Genomic DNA, 20,279 nt, shown 5'->3' on the forward strand with positions numbered 1-20,279 from the left:
TGAACCTGCTGTGCAATAGGAGTCTTATTTCCATTGCCCTCCCCCTCTCCCTCTCGCCCACGCACACAAAACGAAAGGAGGAGAATCTGACCTGACAATTAGGACCCCTGAGCTTGCTGCAGCTCTGGAGACTGAACTGCCCCATCGCCCTCGCATTTCCACTGCGTGTGCTGTTCTGTTTATTGCTCATTCTCCCCCTGCTGTTCTGGGGATGTACAGCACAGTATCACAAAACTAAACAGCAGCAACGGTGACAGAGACAGAGAGAGGGCGAGAATTAATGAAGCATAATTAAAGTGCATTAGCCCTGCAGCTCCGCGCTCCCCGAGCCCTGTCTCCCTGGTTGCTAGGTGCAACGGCTAATAGACAGACAGGGATGTATTAGTAGCAGATGAGCTGGCACCGCCCCTCCAGACTCGGGCACAGAGCAGGGCGCTCAGCACCAGCTTCAGAGCCGGCACCTGGACTCTGGACACGGCGAAGAAGCACCGACTCTTCACGTGCAGCTACACAGAACTGAAATCCTCGCATCACACCTGCACACTGCAGCGACGGGAGGCTGCACTGGGATGCCTCCAGGAGGAACGCATGGTGGTGAGAATATTATGATGGTGATACATTTTTTTATTAAGTGTATTTAACCCTACTGTTAGTTCTCTCTTTGGGTTTATTATTATTATTATTGTTACTGTAGTAGTATTAGTACTAGGTTTGATTTTTTTTTTTTTATTTATTATTATTATTATTATTATTATTAACTCTATTCTTTAAAAAATCCTTTATGTGCCTGTATGGTTCTTTTTCTCATAGTACTCATAGTATTTCTCCGCTGCTGTGGATAAACTGTATATATTTATTTACAGTATATAAAATATTTACACACATTATTTGTATGGTTCCTGGTCGACAGTAGGGCTCTCTCTATCTATTTATGTATCTATCTATCTATTTATTTATTTGCTGCGTAATGTTTATAGAAGTTTAAATCTTTACAATCGCGGCTGAAGGTTCGAGTGGAAATTTCAACGGTGGAATTGGTAGACACTATTGTGGCTATTTGAAGGCTTACCCACAAAACTACAGCGAAGTCTCGAATTAAGGGAACAATAAAATCTGTTCGTAATATGTACCTTACTATAGATGGTACAGCGAACGTGATGAAGAATATTGTATGATTTTGATTATTTCTAAAAGCCAACAATTCCAGTTTTTCATTTTCTAATAGAACTGTTCTAAATTTAGTTTTAGTTTCTAAAACATCAACATCTCTATCTACCTATCTCTATATACACACACACACAGAATTCAAAGAGCAAAGCATGTCAATAGAGAAGTGGTGTGCTGCTAGCCCCATTGTGCATGGTTACTGCCCGTATTGACTCTGCAGGCAGTTATCTTCCGTGGGTCAACTCATTTGTCAGCATTACTGTGACAGGTTATGTCACTGGCGAGGCTGTTTGCGTCAGGGCGAGAGACTCAGTCATGAGAAGCTGCAGGTTTAAGCGCCAGTGCGCTTGTTTATTACAAAAACCTAGACAAACAAACAAAAAAATAGGTGCTAATGATCAAACTAAAAGGTTTAAACAAAACGACAAAAAAAAAAAAAAAAAAAACTGTACATACGCTCGTCAATCCCAACAAAGCACAGCACAGATCAAAACACCAATACTAACCACCTCACCGAGAGAGAGAGGCAGAGAGAGAAGAAGAATAATTCAAACACAGCACACTGCAATTTGTAATCTGAACACAGCTGCCGAAGGTGACTTTACAATGTTGCCAACCACATCAAAATATGTTAATAAATCTAAATGTTTTCTGTGCTGCTAGCGTCGTCCCCTCCATGCCCCGATATGCATGGTTACCGGCCGTATTGACTCTGCAGGCAGTTATCACTCTGTCAACACATCTGTCATCACTACCTAGTGTACACACAGCCAGCATAAAGACACAATTGACTGCTGTTCACTCTGGTCGCCCCAGTCACGTTTATCCAGGTTCATATCTACAGGTTCGATCGTAACAATTTGTTGTTGTTGGTTTATTTTTCTTTTCAGATCTGAACGATAAAGGAATTTGAACAAATCTGGAGCAAAAGGTCCCTTTTAAAAAAAAAAAAAAAAACACACACACAAAGCAGTGTTAAAGGAGTAAAACTATGGCAGCGATTGCGCAATGGGAAGACCCAACCGGGGGCGAGAATACAGAACCACCGACTCAAGATAAGATGGCAGATAAACTGCCTGAGTGCCGAGCAGAGACCAAGGTTCCCAGTCCGGCAGCAGAGTCTCAGCACACGACAGAGACAAGTGGAAGACCCAAACCATCAGCGACTGCCACACAGAGGATTTGGGGACAATTCTGGAAAGGCAGCGGGTTCAGCAAAGCGAACGGGAAAAAGAAGCGCGAGGGCTCGGAACCTGACAGGAGCGGTCCGGACGGCAGGGAGATTCAAACCGCTTCGACTGCCGAACAGGTCGAATCCAGACAAAGCGCGCCGCCCGGATCAGCGGCAACGGAACTGGGATCCCCAATGAGTCACCTTTCCTTGGAGGTAGAAGCAGGCCCTGGGGCACAGCCGATGGAGAACCGCGCCGGGACAGAAGAGGTGACGAAGGGCGATTCGAAGCCACCTCAGAAAGACACCCGGCCGCGTCACATTGAGAAATCGAGCAGCGTCAGGGATTTCATCAGGAGGCCGGTCTCTAATATCTTCTTGTATAAAAGCAAGGAGAAGAAAGAGGTGGGAAGGAAAGCCGTCATGGGCGTGGGTCTCTCTACATCCCTCGATCGGCTGTCTGAGAAGGAAACCTGCGCTGCGATCGAAACCTGCGAGTTGGAAAACAACCCAGGGCAGCCACGCAAACGTCTGGGGCTCGTGCACACGAGACGCTGGCACTCCTTTAAGAAGATCGTGGCCCCAAAGACCCGCAAGAAAAGCCTAGATGAGCCGAGAGACGACGAGGGAGACCCCGACCGCCACAAACCCCCCAAGTTTAAAGATTCAGTTTCGAGGGGTGACCCAGAGAACAAGGGGTGCAAGAAAAGGAAAATTAAGAGGTCTTGGACGTACCAGGTCATCCGGAAAGATCACTCGTTCGCGGCCAGCAACAAAACGCCCAGCTGGCCTGAAGACCCAGTGGCGGTCAAGGAAGACCGGACGGAACAGGTAGAAACAGATTGTGATAATCAACTGGCTTTTGATGAAGAAGATGCTGTTGAAGGAGATGGGATGCACAGAGACACAGAAAGGAAGGCATCGCCGTCCAAAGAGAATACAAAGTCAAGGGACCAGCAAGCCAGAGAGGTGTGGAAATCTTTTAAGAAACTGGTGACTCCAAAGTCAAAGAGGACCACAGAGGCTACAGAGACAGAGGAAAGTCACATAACTGAAGGGCAGGTCAGTCCTGATAAATCAAGCAGGCAGCAGGCGGTTCCTAAAAAGGCGCGCTACTCCAGGGCCACGTCTCTGAAAAATATAATCCTTCGCAAGAGCAAGAGTAGAAGTACTGATCTAGAGGAAGCAGCAACCGGTACAGCGCCTATCGGCAACCTTCCTGAACAAGAGAAAAAACAGTCTTGCAAGAAGGAAACGGCCAATGCTAGAGCCGGAGAAATTGAAGTCGACAGCAGTGGCGATCTGTCTGATCCACAAGGAGGTCTCAGCGATGCTGAGAAACATTCGGTGACAGAGCAAGTGAGTGATGCCGGTAAAGAACAGAAGCAAAGTGCAACTGTACAATCCGACATTGCCGACAAGGCACAAGATACGACGGAAAGCAATGCGGATCGTGGTGGAAAACCGGAATCTGATCAGTCTTTGGGATGCAATCTGCCAAACTCTGGCGCAGATTCAAGCCACGAAACAAACAAGGAAACTAAAGTCAATTTTAACGGTGGCGCAATAAAAGAAACACCCCATCCAGAATCGATAAAGGCAGCGGAGAAAGAAACAGCTCAGAATAACACAGGAGGAGCATTAGATCAGTCATTAGACCTGAAGGACAATGGTAATGAAACTGCTGCCGCTGCTGACGATGGCAATGAAAACCTTGCTACTTCTCCAGCTTTGGTTGATCTAGGATTCTCAGAAGACCCAGTAAAGAATGCAGGAAAAGAATTACCACCATGTGAAAGAACTCAAGTTCTTTGTGCAGGATGTCGATGGGGAGAATCAACTCCAGATGAACCGAGTTCTCATCAACAGCCACCACTGAAGCTCCCACAAAGTGTACCTAAAGGGGTCACCGTTAACGTCAAGGAGTCAACGGTGAAGCAGACCCCAGCTGCTCCTCGCTCAATCTCAGAGAAGAGACTCAACGCACCCACTAATCCTCTGGAAGTCAGTCAGAAAGCCGGAGGTGGTTCAAGTGAAGAGATGACCTTGAACTTGGAGGACAATGGGAGATCACCATGCGAAACAGACTCAGTCGGCGCTCCAGCCAAAAACAATGCAGAGAAGATTCCGAGCGCAGAGACAGCAAGAACCGAGGGTATCGGGAGTTCTTCCACAGAGATCTTCCATGAGGTCTGCTCCTCTGATGCGACTGCGGAAACAAAAGCAGAAAAGAATTTGCAAGAAGGTGATGGTCTTGACGATGTTCAGGACAGCCCACATCCTTCTGTCGAGAATCTCCGTATCACCACTTCTTCGGAAGCAGAAACTACAGATACGGACGCCTTGGGCTTCCACGGCGCTGGGAGTGGCCCTAATATCGAGACCTCCACTGCAGAGACCCAATGTGGCAGCGGGAGTCCCTCTTCCATGGACAACCTGCACATCAATCCAGAGGAAGAGGAGATGAAGTTGTTTTACGATGCGGCAGCTGCCATTGTGAGGACGGTGGTGAGCGCGGCCACTGAACAGATCTCGAAGGAGCAAGACACGCTGGAGCAAGACACGCTGGACAACAGTTTCAAGGGATCCTATTCCAACAACAGCAAAGACGACGACAGCACCGGTTACCCTGGCATGAATCTGTCCCACTGCCATTAGCTAGTTGACGTTTCGTCAAGCAAGGAGCAAGGAAAGCACCAAAACGATATTGCTTTTTAAGGATTCAAAATTAAACCTTTCTTTTTTTTTTTTTTTCTTTGGCGGTCACCCTAATATAATCAGAAACAAAACAAATAGATTTCAGCTGACTTTCTTGAAGAAAAAGGAAATATTTCTATTTTTTTTTGGCAAAACACAAAAGTCCTTAACGCTACATTCTTTAAAACAGTCCTTAGCGTTTTGCGAACCCCGTGTTATTACCAAAAACACAACTGGCATAAAGAAGCGAAACCTTCCAGGCAACGGTATTATAAAAGATCACAGCCCAACAGTAAAGAACCTGTTGAATCGCAGGCTGTATCTGCTCAAACACAGGTTGAACACGACAGAGACTTTTAATGACATGTGCAAAGATAATATATTTTGATTTCCCGTTGCCCGAGCACAGTATGCAATAATTATAAAGTCACAATAAAACAGAAGACGTTACCTCTAGCAATAACAACTTGGGTTCTTAAATGGTTTCATCTTACCTTTCTCAGTGGCTGTGTCTTGTGATGCTGGAGTTGTGGGGTCCGGGGTGTGTTTCTCTTTGATTGTGCTCATCCCAGCTATGCCATTGGTTATCGTATTTGCCGTCCGGCCAATCAGGTTCCAAGAACATCATTCATCGTCGTGCAATCTTGGAGTTCTTGCAGCAGCGTTGACTTACTGACTTCTCCAAGGAAAGTAAGCATACCTGCAGAAGTTCCTAAACTGGGAGTACTCCAGTATTGAACTGATGAAGCTAGACAGCTGGGCTGGAAGAAAACTGCCAGTCATTTTTAAAATTGGGGAATTACTAGGGGGTGCTCTCTGTATACTGTTGAGTTTAAAAGTTAAGACTTTTGCGTAAAAAATATGCAAGCCAGTTTTCACTTGGTAGGTTTACATTTCACGTTCAGTATTTCTTCAGTGTTTTGCACAGACGCACGTTGCAGTAATTTAAAAACCGAGATGGCTTTCCTGACTGGTAACAAGCAATCCCCATATGTAAACTTTAGCCATTAAATGTGTTTAATACTAAACTTTAAGGAAATTACACTGATAGCCTTATTAATTACCTTTGAAAGCTTAAACTGCAGAACAGAAGGAGCAAGGAGGAAGTCAATAACACAAAAAAGAGAGCCGTTTTTATTGACCCTACAATACCTGTTCATTGACGTCGTGTGGATTCGTAAAAATGTTTTTTATTATTATTATTTTTTATCTTGTGTATTATTGACTGGAAATTCCCACTTCTTTGGAAAACCCTACTCTGCCATTTGTTAGCAGTGCGACTGTTGAATTTATTACTGTACTCTGTAGTAGCTCTGTCATGAAAAATAAATTATTCTTTAAAACACACAATCGCCATTTATATTTTTAAATACATATAAAAAAGGGAACACATGCCACACTCCTTCCACTCTGATCGATCGACACCAATGATCCTCAATCTATAGGTTGCATATTTGTAAAGAACTGCACATTTGGTTAAGACAATAAAGTATAGTAATACACAGTTTGCAATCCGGGATGTCTACAGCAAGAGATTTATGAATCGTAGAAAAAGTTGCAACATTTCTGTAATTAGACTCCATAAATGAATAGACTCCCTAAATGAATGCCTGTTTTCAAGACTACTTATTAAGTGAAAGCAATCACATACTGTAGCATATAATGCATCAGAAAAAAAATAAATAAATGCATTTAAAAACAACGTAGAGGATCGTTTCAGACATTTGGATGGTATTAATTTATTTTGTTCTCCAATCCCAGATATGTAAACAGTACATTTGCAGTAACGGTGTCTGAAAACCAAAACAGAATATTTTTTTTTTAAAGAAAATATAAATAAAAAGATCTCCACCACCCCTTCCCAACCCCTCTGTTTTTTGTGTGTGTCCGTTCTTTTACAAGCAGGATTCCCGTCACGCAGCATACACATTTGAAATAAAATCAAAAACCTGCCAGAAAAAGGAACAATTATACACAACTATTTACAACAAACACTGTCAAACGGTCTTTATTCCATCTTGGAAATCTCAAATTGGGTTGTTATGTTCTCCTGCAAGGAAACAGAAATGGGAAAAAAAAACTATAAAAATGGTTGAGTCGTTCCATCATAAATCATATGATTTTTCCTACACATATTGTGCTATAATCTTAGATATTTAATTTAAATTATATATCTATTATATATATATATATATATATATATATATATATATATATATATATAGATATAATATATATAATATCGCAAAATGCTTTATTTTATATATTAAATATTTGTATTATTGTGCTTTACGATTTTATTATATTATATATAGACACACACACACAGAGTCAACAGTAAGACAATACACCCCATCTGAATCACACCCAGCACTGGGGGTATTTAAATGCTACAATGCTGCCATCTTGTGGTCCCAGGCGGTCTAGCACATACTGAAAGGTATATATAGTGAGGTTCCTTACCTCATCCGAGTCCAGTAAAGGCGCCCTGTAAAAAACACAGCAGTATGTTAAAAGAAATTAAGATTCCTACTGCATAGCAGTTTGGAAACTCCCGTTGCATAGCAGTCTGATCCATTCCTGGAATTACTAGGGATTACTACCAATACACTGCGGATAATCAAGCTCATAAAATCAAAAACGAGGCACGGCCGAAACTGCTATGCACCAGGAGTCTCATTCCCATCCCTGGAAATATTATTAAATCAATATTGCAGCATTTCGGTAAATTCAGACGGACAGATACTTACATATCTGCGATGGAAGATGGGATGTTCTCCTCCACCCACTTCAGATCTTCATCCTGCTGAACAGAAAATGTGTTTGTTTACCTGTTTTTGTTTGAATACAGCACATAAAATAAATTGCACACTTTACTGTAACAGAAGAGTGTTTCTCTGCTTTCTTGCACAAGGGATCTGATCAGGTTCCACCAGGTTTAATTTTACACCTAGATTTTTTTTTTGTACTATAATATGGCTTGAATTATAAAATCAACCAACTAATTTAAAAATCATTTGTTTAAATTTTAAAAGAGTATTAAAAAAAAAAAAAACAGGAGGAAAAAAAAAATAAAACTGCAGCTCTTCTCTATAAAAACGTCTATAATTTACCAAAAAGTCCCCTACCACTTTGCTGGCTTTGGCTGATCCGTTGGTCTCTGTTTTCATTCCTCTTATCTTCATTCCCTCTGGAAAAAAAAAAACAAGGGATGAAAAGAGAGGTTAAAGGAAGAACTTCAAAATCTCAACTGTAATTAAGGGGTCATTCGAACTGCCCCCTGAGCAAAGTGAACTTAAAAATAAAATAAGCTACGAAGGATGAGATGCAGAACCGAGGTCCTGTTCTAAGTGACTCTGCAGCAGCAGTTGTTGGTGCACAGATCACCTCCTAGTCTAAGTCGCTCTGGATAAATCGTCTGCTGAATGACTAATTATAATGAGGCCCAGCGGTCGGATTCCTCGGGCAAGGAGACCCAGGGAGTCGCTCACCGAAAGCTTCGTTCCTCATCTCTTCTTTTTCCTCGTCGCTCATCTCGTCAATTAGGGGAGTGAAAGCGTATCTGAAAAAGAGCAAAGTCAAAGTGCATATATTCCATCAAACAAGCACCGGGCAAGGTCAGCTAATGGCCATTTCAGCTAACAGCTTGAGCACAAAATCAAACGAGACAGGTTTCCCCGTGTTAAGGGAAACAGGCTGACAAAATAGCCAAAACGACAACTTCGGCGCAGCGTTTCAAATTCAGCCCAGATGTTTACTGCAAGTTCTGCAAGTCAGGCAGCACAAGCAGTATCATATGCTGATCAGCACACAGCAAAAAGGCACTGCCGCGTCTGAAAAGGCCAGACCCTGAAACCAAAGACTTCATCTTGCGCCACAGGGATGGAAACAAGACTCCCATTGCAGAGCCGTTTGATCCACTCCCGGTTTTACACAGCTGAGATTGTTACCTATAACGCTGTGGTTAATCAAGCCTGTGTTAAAATCTGGAATGGAGTGAAACTGCTACGCAACAAGAGTCTTATTTCCGTCTCTGTTCTCAAAATCACTAAATCAATATCTTGCACTGCAGTGTCATGAAAGCTATTTTAAGCTGGGGTAACATTGCAGCCCCTCTGGGTCAGATCCCTTTACCTCTGGCTGTTGACGGAAGGTCTCCACAGGAACATGATGACCAGCAGAACGATGGAGAAGAGAAACCTCCAGAAAGCATCGTCAAGCCACAGCTCCCTCCAGTCCTGACAACAGAACAGCAAGACCGAGGGGGTCTGTTTTAACGATCCAAGCAGCGGCGGACCCAAATAACTCTACTGCCGTCACCCTTTTAACTAACCCTGCTGGGGGCAAAGGCAGGGGTGAAAGGAAGGACTTCTGCCCATGAATGCAATACATCAAGTCACTGTTACTTACCGACTGGCACTTGGAAAATTTAAAGGTCTTGGACATCCAGATGATAAATATCACAGAAGCTGAAACGAAGTGACAGAAAAATCCAAACTATGAAAATTAGGATTAAACTGGATTAACTGTTATTAACTTTAGCCAGGCACTGGGGAAATCATTGGTGGTCAATCGGGTTAATTTACCATTCCAAGTGAAAGCAGTGAAGAAGCAGCTGCCTGGGTTTGTGATGGTCGCTGCTTCTCTTGGACTCTGTGGAGGAGAACAGAGACCCACACAAACCCAGGCAGCTGCTTCTACACTCCTTTCACTGTGAAAGGTGACTCAGCCCGATGGACGCCAGCGACACCCTCCCCTGAATTGTAATGTTCAGGCACAAGGAGACACTGTCCAAAAGGTTTGTCTCCCTGACTTTGTAGATTCTTACAGTTGCATGTCAGAGGTTCTGGGTGCTTTGTCTGTGGCTAGCACAGCAGAAAGTCTTACCGATGATGGTGAATATCAACGTGTTGGTGAAGTGACGGTAGAGGGACAGCTTCACCAGGTTCCTCCGAAGTCTCAACAGCTTCATGGTCTGTGCAAGGCTGATGAAGACGTGTCGCTTTGTCAAGGAACCTTGAGCAACAAGACCGCTCCGACAAGGAGAAACACCTTGACCTCCGAAACCTCACTGTACTCTCGTTACCATTAGTATTACGACATCAGGATACAGCAGGCACAGCCTGGGTCATCCATATTCCTCACACATTTGTAAAAGAGCAGTTTTGCCCTCAAGGGAGAAAAAAAAAACAAAAAAACAAAAAACGTTCCCTTTCCATCAAGAAGTTAAAGTCAGAAGTATTCTGTGTTAGATTTCGAAATGTCTCTTTTTTTTTTTTACCCCAGTAAGTATATGGGAAAACTACAAAGCGGTATGTAACTCAATGTGTTAGCGTAATATTATTCAGCAGGTTTACACTCGACTTTACAAACAAAAAAGGAGTTCAGGGCTATGCTAAACTTCTGGCTAGAGCGGCAGCTTGCTAATACACAGGTTCAGTGCGTGAGTCTATCAGCAGTAACCATGACAACAGATTGGGCAGGAATTAGCCTGCAGCCAGGCGTATTCATGACAGGAAAGTGTAAAAATAGAACTGTTCTCTGTCTGCAAACAATTTTTCTTCACACAAGGCAAAGCCTGCAGGGAGCTTGGAAGCACTTTAAAAGGAATATAAAATCCATTTACAATAAGCCTGATTGGTGGTTTCAAAGAGAGACTAACACTAATCTTGACACCCGTTCACTACTGCACTCAAAGAAACACATTCAACGCAAAGAGAAACGTTTTGAGTCTTTGTCAGTGTATGTCTTTATGTATAAAAGATGACTGTTATGTTATTTTTAAATAGGTCACTAACAAATCAAGACTCAAACAGCTCACTAGTTTGTGAACAAAACCTTTACATAAAAATCGATTGGCTCTTAATATGCTGTTGACATTTCATCCCCAAGAATAAAACAGTCAATTTAGAAATGTAGTCTTTGACATTCAAAAAGCTTTCTCGCCGAAACGTTTGATCCAGCTCTCCACAGGGGAGGGAGTCGCTGGTGTCGATCTGACTCACTATTCAGAGTGAAACGAGGAAGAAGCAGCTGCATGAGTTTGTGTGGGTCGCTGTTCTCCACTTAACGAAAAACTGAAAAAAGGGCCATTTCATACCAACATGAAACCCTGTACCACTGTTATGGCTTATCGCTGTTCTCCACAGCATCGAAAGAAAAGCAGCCACTGTCACAAATCTTCACTCCTATCACTCTGAATGGTAAATTAGTCCAAATCGACACCAATGTCTGTGGACAGCTCAATCTGAATACTGGCTTTGTGCAGCACTGATGAAATACTATACATTAATTAAAGGAGAAGAAATGAGCCAGTAGGTAGGTAGGCAAGCAGGCTGAACCCTTTGAAAACAGCACGAAACGCCGAGCAACGCAGTCAGCAGCAGCAGCAGCAGCGCAACACAGCACAAGGAGCCGTGCGAGTATAAAAAGACTGAGGTGCAAGACAGGATATCCACCAGCAGAGCGCAGAGTCGAGCACAGCCAGGGGGATAGCAGCCAACAGCACAAGATCATCCTGAGCCTAGGACAGAGAGAGGAGAGAGGGAAGAGAGAAGAGAAAAAGACAGAGAGAGTGTCAGACGCCACTGACCAGGAATTTCATGTCAAGCAAGAAGAAGCGGCATGCAGAGTTATAATGTCTTCCCCTTGACATGAACTTTAAATGCATCTAACTTAGAAAGAATTTAAAAAAGTCTTCAGAAACCTCTGGTAAGAGTACCACGGTCAACCAACACACAATTCGGCAGTGATTTTATAACAGACAGGATCAAATCTTGAAGTCTTTTTTTTTTTTTACCCACTAAGACCTTAATTAAAAACAATCTCTTTCAACAGCTGTACAGTGCATTTTCCACGTATTTACTATGCTCTACCACCCATGCGTTAGTATATGTTGTTATGTTTTTACCATGGTAAACTTGTGCTGTATTTATTAGTTGTACAATTCTCAAGGAGATATGGTATTTAAATGTAAAACCCCGGCGAGTGAGGTGCTGGAGTGCCCGGCGACCGCTTTCTTTAGCAAGTGTTGATTAAAAGGATATCCACCACACAATACAGGAGTCAGTCAAGGCAAGCACAATGTCACACAGCAGCCTGCCTGTCGCTCCTTGCTCCTGAAGAAAGGACAGTGTATCAATCAGCACGACAGCCCAGTCTGGAGATACCACTGGGTCCAGTGCACGTTTACCAACTACTTTGAGACCTTAATGGGAGTTACATCGATTCAATAAAACTTTTCTTTTATTGACCCAAGACTGTAACAGTCTCACTCAATGCATGACCATCTCAGGGACTCATTCATTCAGTCCCCATTTCAAGGATGGCAATAAGACTCCTACTGCACAGCAGTTTCACCCATTCCAGGTTTTATTACGAGCTTGATTAGCCACATTGCCTAGGTAACAAGCTCAGGTGTGTTTTATTAAACTCGGCACCAGATACCAGGAATGGATCAAACTGCTCTGCAATGGGAGTCTTATTTCCATCCCTGCATTTCAGTCCCAGTTTTTATTCCATGAGCCATTACTGCCTGTGCATAACAAAAGCTGTAGTGAATGGATCAAAGCGCTAAGCAACTGGAGTTGTGCATTACACCGTCACCTGAGGCCACCAGGATGGGATGACACAAAAAAAAAATAATGACACACAGTGATTCTAAATTAAACCAACAAAAAACTAATGAACATATTAATTAAATTAACTGTGTAAAATGTCAGAGCTGTACCAAGTTTAAATGGCAGCTATTAGAACAGTTTTAAGCACAAGAAGCCGGGCACGTAGGAGGGGTTTCCGTCACTGCTTCTGAAATGAGATCGACCGAAAGCACCTGCGCAGCAGCTTACCGAATTCACCCGAAGGACCCCCTCCACTACCGAGAAGATCAGGTAGACCAAACCAACCCCCACGACTCTGTGCAGAAGAGCCCCCAGTCTTGGCCTGCAAGGAAACAGAAATCTCGCTCTTTCATTCTGTTGCAGGGTTCACCTTTGACTGACTACTGTTTTTTAATTTTTCTGATTGTTATAAAGAGCCGGATTTTCCTCTAAATAGGTACCGTGAAGAGACGAGATCCGAATGCCAGCTTCAGCTTGCCAAAGCTTTGCTGCGGTTTGAGAGAAGGGGCCTGGAAACCCACAGGAAGAACATAGGGAAGACAGATCAAAAGAAATATATATATATACACGCGAAAACAAAGACTCACTTAACGATGCCGTATCCCAGACTGGCAATGATGACTAACACGCGGGCCAGAGTCCTCTTCACAGCAGAGAGAATTTCAGCAAAAATCACAGCCCCTTGCACTGCAGAGAGAGAGAGAGAGAGAGAGAGATTAGAAACCAGTGTGCTACTCAAAAGAACAGAGCAGTTAAGAAGGGGGGAGAGAGAGCTGCTTCTTCAATTTACAGCAAGTTGAAGGCATTTTTTCTGTTGCACTCAGGGAAGCATTCAAAACAAATGTTCTCTCTTATTTATTTATTTATTTTTGTATGTGTTTTCAAGCCTGTATCCCTTAGGCTGTGAATTCATAAACACGCAGACACATCTGCAAGAAGATCGCCAGTGCTGAAAAAATAAACCGCGGACCGGTACGCAAGAGTCTGTTAAGTGACTGCAGTCTCACCAGACAGACCGTCGTAGCGGATACTCTGGAACTCTGCGTAGTACACAGCCTTCTCCAGCATGCCCAGAAACAGGACCCCGCCGATCCAGAACTGGATGCGCAGCAGGTCTCTCCAGTAGCAGGCAGAGAGGACCAGCCACAGCACCCCCAGCAGCACGTAGATGATGCACATCACCATGTAGAACTGGGTGGAAGAGAGGCGAGAGCAGACCGGCGTTATATACAGTGGAAACCAACTGGGACCGGACAGAGTTGTTCAGTTGACTTTTTTTCTTTTACATTACTTTTCCAATTATTATTAGTAATTAGAGGACACTTCTCCAAAGCCAGATACGGACTCAGGGGTGAACTATGCATCAAAAACTGCTGCTGCAGACTCGCTTGCAACAGGACCTCGATTTCATGTCTCATCCGAGGGATGGAGCACAAGGAGGTTAAGTGACTTGCTCAGGGTCACACGCAGCGAGTCAGTGGCTGAGCCCCTGAGCCTTTAAATATATAACCCTACAGCGCTGCACTGTTATGAAGATATAGATTGAGGGCTGGTTGGAGTATTTTCTTTGCAAGCAGAGCGGAAGAGCCCAGCACACAAGGCGGCAGGTTAACAAGAGGCTGTTCGGGTAACAGAGGGATTTGGATCATTAACGCTTCACTGTAACGTGCTTCAAGAGGAAGGCTGCAAAGATTTCAAAACAGAAACGGTACGATATTTCCATAATTGGAATCATGCAGGCTCAAGAGACTACCAAGTCTGTCGCCACCCCCAAGTTGTGAGACTGTCTAGTGATGCTGTGCAAGGGAGACTGGTCCACAAGACCGGTTCTAAATTCAAGCTGGTCGCTTCTCATTGCCGTCTCCCTTGAATCACCAAACTGAAGCATGATCCAGCCCTGTTTCATGAAGATCCTGCATGGACTTATTTAATTTAATTTTATTTTTTTTTGCATTAAGCTAAGCAGGGTACCTACACACATTAGAGGCCATTCAGATGCCGAGAGGTATTGGTACGGACCAAGCATCCTGATTTCTACTGAAAAAAAAAAAAAAAGACAACAGCAATTGACACAATTGCAAAACAAAATGCAGAGAGCTACACAAACATTCACGTTTCTCACTTAAGAATGATACTGGTTAGAAAAAAAAATATATATATACACATATATATATATATACACATGCTATGTTAGATAGAAAAAAAAAGTGAAGTCATGCAAGAAGGTAGGATGAGACACCTACACTCCAGTTTCCACTCTTTGCCCTCCTCGGAGCTGCCCCTGGGCTCTGAGCCGTGGTACTTGTCAGGGTTGCTGCCAGTCTCCTCAATCTGAACGATGAACATGTAAGGCCCATCTTCCCAAGTCCTGGCAACCGCGTAGGGAGGCTGATAGAACAAAGCGAGGTTTCAAAATCCTTCAGACGGGTCGCTAGCGCTGGGGCCCAACAGCCATTGCAGATGGGCAACTCGTAACTCATTGCAGTTACAATGGAGCTGTGTTTACAGCCGAGCCTTGACACATCTGCTTAACTGAACCATAGAACTGATCGGCTGCAGTTCAGCTGCGCATTTGTCGTTCGATCACATTTGTATTTTCAAGCACTTCTGATTGAAAATAATAATAAACCAAGTTACACGGTATGTGTTTCTAAATTTGCACCTGCGATTATTACTAATTGTTTATTTAGAATAAAGAGTAAACATGTTAATGCCTGTAGTTGTTTACGTAACTTTTTAGTGCAATTGTATTGAACAAAATAACATTGCAATTGCACGTTCAGAAAACAGCTCTGGTTTAAACTGTGCAGCAGCTGAAACCCCTACCACAGCAGACGACGTCATCGCAGTCATCTCCTGAACCTCTTCATCCTCTGCCTTTGTTGTCGCATTCTTGCCCACAGTCGGTTTCTCAGAAGCCGCCTGAAAGAAATTTAAATTGTGTTCAGAAATCAACCGCATCCATAGATTATAAAAAAAAAAAAAAATTTTAAAAGCATCACTGTTGCACTATTTAAATTTCCTGTATGACATGTATAAGAAGGTAGATGAATAAGATGCTGCATGAATGTGTGTTAATTCATTTTTTTTTTTTTTTTTTTAAAAGAGAACGTAACCCCACTTATTATTCTTACGCTTTCAAACTTCATAATCTTTATCGGCACATCGAAGGATTTCACAGCAAGCTGGAAAAAAATAAAATAAATATACATATTATTATACAGAACCTCAGTCCTACACAAGATGAGAACATGTGTGTGGTCTTATCTGAAAGACTGTACACCACTGGATTTAAAATTTTAAAAAAAAAAAGCATCCAGTCTGGTTCTTTCACAAAGGGCAGCTTGTGTAAAATTGTTTAAATGGTCACAGGCCACTTGATGAAAAAAACATTGTTTAATCTCACATAACAAGGTTTCACAGGAAGGAAAAGATGGTGAGTACACACAAACACCTACACAAGCAGTTCTCAATAGCGCAGGGCACCCTTCGGGTGAATTCGGCACGCGCCTGCGCTGGCGCTTTGAGATTACCTGATTTCAGACGCAGTGCAATATACTGTAATCGCACTGTAGATTTTCATCTTTATTTTTTTTATTTGTCCCTCTTCCAATCAAAAGGAAAATCAGCAGACAATTTTAAAAAGCAGCCCATTAAACACAGACAGGGTCCACACAGATCGCAAAATAATCGCACAGCATCTGAAAGGATACAAATATGTGTAGTGTCCCTCTTTCTTTGAATGTGAACCCCAATAAAATCACCAGGGATGGAAATAAGACCCCCACTGCCTAGCAAGTTTGATCCGTTCCTGGTTTTGCTACGAGTTTAATAAGACAAGTTTGCAGTAAAACCTGGAATGGATGACACTGCTGTGCAATGGGAGTTCCGTCGCTGAAACAGATGATCTTACCTCGTGCACACGTTGGCCACACTCTACAGGGTCGTACTTATGGAAAATGAAAAACCCAGTTCCACCCTCTCTCACTTCTGTGTCCAACATGAAGTAATTTTCGAGTTCAGAATTCTGGAAGAAAAACAGTTTGTTCATTCATTCATTCATTAATTCATTCTTAGAACTACAAAAGACAGCGACGTTGTAAATAGCACTTTGTAGTTTTAAACAGTATCCCAATCACATATCATGAGAACAGAAAGTGTAAATGACACAACCACAAGGACAGAAGCATACATCTCCCTGCCATGAATAACAGGGAGGAAATAAGAGTCCTATTACATATCAGCGTCACCCATTCCAGGTTTTACTACCAGCTTGATAAAGACCAGTGTGTATAGGTAACAAGTTCAGGTGTGTCTTCTATGGCACACATAGCAAATCCAGGAATGGATCAAACTGTTTTGCAATGGGAGTCGTATTCCCATCCACGTACAACATTTGAATTATCAGCAGGGCTTGAAATTTGGGGGGTTTATTTTTGATCAAGTCCCTTTAAAACTTATTTTTAACTTAGTGCTTTTGTTATTTTCAATCGTTTAACAGTTGTCGTTATCTTTTCAGCATAAAACTACCCGGTCCGGAGCGCACACTGACAGCAACTACAGCATTTCAGATCTCCTTGGTTTGTAGCAAAGAAAAAAAAATCTTAAATCAAGTCTTTAAATATGTAGTTTTATCTCTATTAGGATACAGAGACAGCTAATTAACATTTATAAGGGAGGTAGAGATTTGGAAACTAAAAACTGAAATGTTCAAGCCTTAATTATCACTAACATAATAAACAGATCACCATGACTCACACATACTATGCACGCTTAATAACTTGTGTTAAGAGAGATCACAACTGTTGAAGCAGTTCTCTAACACTGAAAATAAATTTTTTACATATTCACAAGCAAATGAGAGGTTCTTTTTTACCAAAAAAAAATTATATATATTATCTTCGAAAAAGCCGACCGGGTCCACCGGTTTCGATAAGCTAAATAACATATCTTTCTAGAGAGAGAGAGAGAGATCTATATATATTTTAGCTATCTATTTATTTATATCTATATAGGTCCATAAATATACATATATAGGTATAGTATATATATATATATATATATATATATAGGTATATATATATAGATATATATATATACTATATATATATATATATATATATATATATATATATATAAAGTATTATGAATAATTAGTTGTGATGCAATCGGTTCTTTGCATATAAAAAATAAAAAATAGAGTGTGAAAATAGAAATAGGGTTACATCCAGTCCGAAGACTTCATCATAGCAGCGTGAGCTTCGCAGGTACCAGGATATTGAGAGATTAACTGGATGCTTGCAGTCTTCACTCCTCCCTGTAAACAAGAGTAGGATTTACACAGCCCGCCCCCAGTACTGTACGTGTTTCAATATCACAGTGCTTTCTTTACAAAGGAATTAGTGATGAGGCAGCATTGTCCATTCAACTTTTAAATACAGACTGTTTACACTAACTGTATAATTACATCAAGTCTATCCAGTACAACACACATAAAAATACATAAGCCAGTGTGAATACGTATTTAACTGTACTACAGAGGGCTATTAAAATGAATGCCTGTACATAACTATACAATATCAATGTGTACCTTTCTGGACTACAATTTGTTTTTAATATATATTTTAAATAATTGGTCAATGTACATATAATTATTGTACATTCGTGCACTAACCGAATTTTACTGGAAAAAGTGAATTAAAAAAATAATCCAAATCAGCAAGTATATGAGAAACTGGAAAAAGACTTACATTGCATGAAGATAGTCGAGTCTTTGAATAACGTCTTTGTGAACACGAATTTGTTCTGTTCACGGTTATGTTTCTGAAGAGAAAATTCAGAAAAGCATTGCATACGGAGTTGCTGTTTTGTTATTTTTAATATAGAATTAGGAACACAACATGATTTCTTACTTTAAAACAGCATATAAATCAGTAAACAAATCCCACAGCTTGACACGGCTGCCTGTGGTTTTCACAACACAGACACACACAGACAGACACTGACACACACACACACACAGACACACACTGACACACTGACACACACAGACAGACACACACAGAGACAGGCAGGCAGACAGACACACAGACAGACACTGACACACACACACAGAGACAGACACACACACACAGACAGACACAGACACAGGCACACACACACACAGACACACAGACAGACACACAGACACACACAGACACACACAGACAGACACAGAGACAGGCAGGCAGACAGACACACACACACAGACACACACACACACACACACACACACACACACACACACACACAGACACACACACACACAGACACACAGACAGACAGACACACACACACAGACACACACACACACAGAGACAGACACACAGACACACACACAGACACACAGACAGACAGACACACAGACACACACACACACACACACACACACACACACAGAGACAGACACACAGACACACACACACACACACACACACACACACAGAGACACACAGACACACACAGACACACAGACAGACACACACACACACACAGACAGACAGACAGACACACACAGACAGACACACAGACACACACACACACACACACACACACACACACACACACACAGACAGACACACAGACAGACACACACACACAGACAGACACACAGACACACACACACAGACACACACACACACACACAGACACACAGACAGACACACAGGCAGACAGACACACACACACACACACACACACACACACACACACACACAGACACACACACACACACACACACACACACACACACACACACACACACACACACACACACAGACACACACACACACACACACACACACACACACACACACACACACACACACACAGGCAGACACACAGACACACACACACACAGACAGACACACACAGAGAGACACACAGACAGACAGACAGACAGACACAAAAATTGCACCTTACGACAGCTCGCAAATGTACACATTTTTTTTTTTTTAAAGAGTTTAACACGTTTTTCGTCTCGTTAAATAATTCAGTCAAAAACGACGAACTATTACCGTTCTTTTTTTTCACAAACGTCACGGCACTCGCAACGAAATGAAAAGCGTCGCATTTCTAACGTCTGTCGAATAACATTCAAAACCCTCCAAGCGTACTCACGCTGTCAGCGCTCAGAATCCATTTCCCCGGCTGTGAAACCGCCTGTACCTGCAGGACAACGTGGAAAAAAACCAATAATGTTATTAAAAACAGAGACACGATCCCTCCCAGCATCGCCATTTCTGCAAGGAAGCGACAAAACTGCAGAGCCAGCGCTGCCGTGACGTCACGGGCCAGCCGAGGAGCCGGGTGATGACGCGGGCCGTCCGACTCGCACAGGATTTCCCTAAAAAATAAGAAGAATTATATAGATAAAAATATACATATAGAGATACAGATATATATAGCTAGTCAGACTGGATAGTAAAGACTTGCTTTGACAGTGCTTAAACAGACCAAATGAATTATTCTTGTTGTTAAAATCCATTGTGTACATTCTTAAGTTGTCACATCCTAGAAACTTTTTGCAAAGTTTAAACTTGCTGCAGCCTAGTTCATATTGTGTTCTAGTAGTATTATTTGCGATT

The 20,279-nt window shown here is 42.3% G+C and overlaps 2 protein-coding genes across 6 annotated transcripts; one reads left to right on the plus strand and one right to left on the minus strand.

The window, feature by feature from the left end:
* Positions 1 to 11: 11 nt before the first annotated feature.
* LOC121303857 (A-kinase anchor protein 12-like) lies at positions 12 to 6,676 on the plus strand. Its single transcript, XM_041234688.1, has 2 exons — positions 12 to 594; positions 2,058 to 6,676. The coding sequence occupies exon 2, from the start codon at positions 2,159 to 2,161 to the stop codon at positions 4,994 to 4,996; it is 2,838 nt and encodes a 945-aa protein (XP_041090622.1). The 5' UTR covers positions 12 to 594; positions 2,058 to 2,158; the 3' UTR covers positions 4,997 to 6,676.
* Positions 6,677 to 6,754: 78 nt separating this feature from the next.
* Positions 6,755 to 20,034, minus strand: zgc:162698 (uncharacterized protein LOC560165 homolog). Of its 5 annotated transcripts, none has more exons than XM_041234698.1 (20): positions 19,813 to 20,034; positions 18,405 to 18,477; positions 17,880 to 17,971; positions 16,568 to 16,681; positions 15,789 to 15,839; positions 15,481 to 15,576; positions 14,898 to 15,042; positions 14,630 to 14,691; positions 13,662 to 13,845; positions 13,242 to 13,341; positions 12,883 to 12,976; positions 12,082 to 12,153; positions 9,923 to 10,031; positions 9,446 to 9,504; positions 9,170 to 9,273; positions 8,527 to 8,597; positions 8,149 to 8,225; positions 7,786 to 7,838; positions 7,499 to 7,523; positions 6,755 to 7,085 (listed from the first exon to the last, which is right to left on the minus strand). In XM_041234698.1, the coding sequence occupies exons 1-20, from the start codon at positions 19,930 to 19,932 to the stop codon at positions 7,044 to 7,046; spliced, it is 1,743 nt and encodes a 580-aa protein (XP_041090632.1). In that variant the 5' UTR covers positions 19,933 to 20,034; the 3' UTR covers positions 6,755 to 7,043. The 5 variants fall into 5 exon arrangements, with proteins under 5 accessions (XP_041090632.1, XP_041090628.1, XP_041090631.1 ...); XM_041234694.1 differs by lacking the exon at positions 12,082 to 12,153 and adding an exon at positions 11,490 to 11,558 and having other exon boundaries at positions 19,813 to 19,987; XM_041234697.1 differs by lacking the exon at positions 12,082 to 12,153 and adding an exon at positions 11,490 to 11,558 and having other exon boundaries at positions 7,786 to 7,841; positions 8,164 to 8,225; positions 19,813 to 19,986.
* Positions 20,035 to 20,279: the final 245 nt, after the last annotated feature.

The sequence above is a fragment of the Polyodon spathula genome, chromosome 35, assembly GCF_017654505.1.
Source record: "Polyodon spathula isolate WHYD16114869_AA chromosome 35, ASM1765450v1, whole genome shotgun sequence".
Lineage (NCBI taxonomy): Eukaryota > Metazoa > Chordata > Actinopteri > Acipenseriformes > Polyodontidae > Polyodon > Polyodon spathula.

Bases quoted from the DNA above. Each gene is read 5' to 3' on its own strand.
- zgc:162698 (XM_041234698.1), bottom strand. From the start codon at position 19,932: ATGGCGATGCTGGGAGGGATCGTGTCTCTGTTTTTAATAACATTATTG. The intron at 15,577-15,788 runs GTAAGAATAATA...AATTTCTTTCAG, and splicing joins AGATTATGAAGTTTGAAAGC to GCGGCTTCTGAGAAACCGAC. The intron at 13,846-14,629 runs GTAGGTACCCTG...TCTTCCACCCAG, and splicing joins CTGAATGGCCTCTAATGTGT to TTCTACATGGTGATGTGCAT.
- LOC121303857 (XM_041234688.1), top strand. From the start codon at position 2,159: ATGGCAGCGATTGCGCAATGGGAAGACCCAACCGGGGGCGAGAATACA.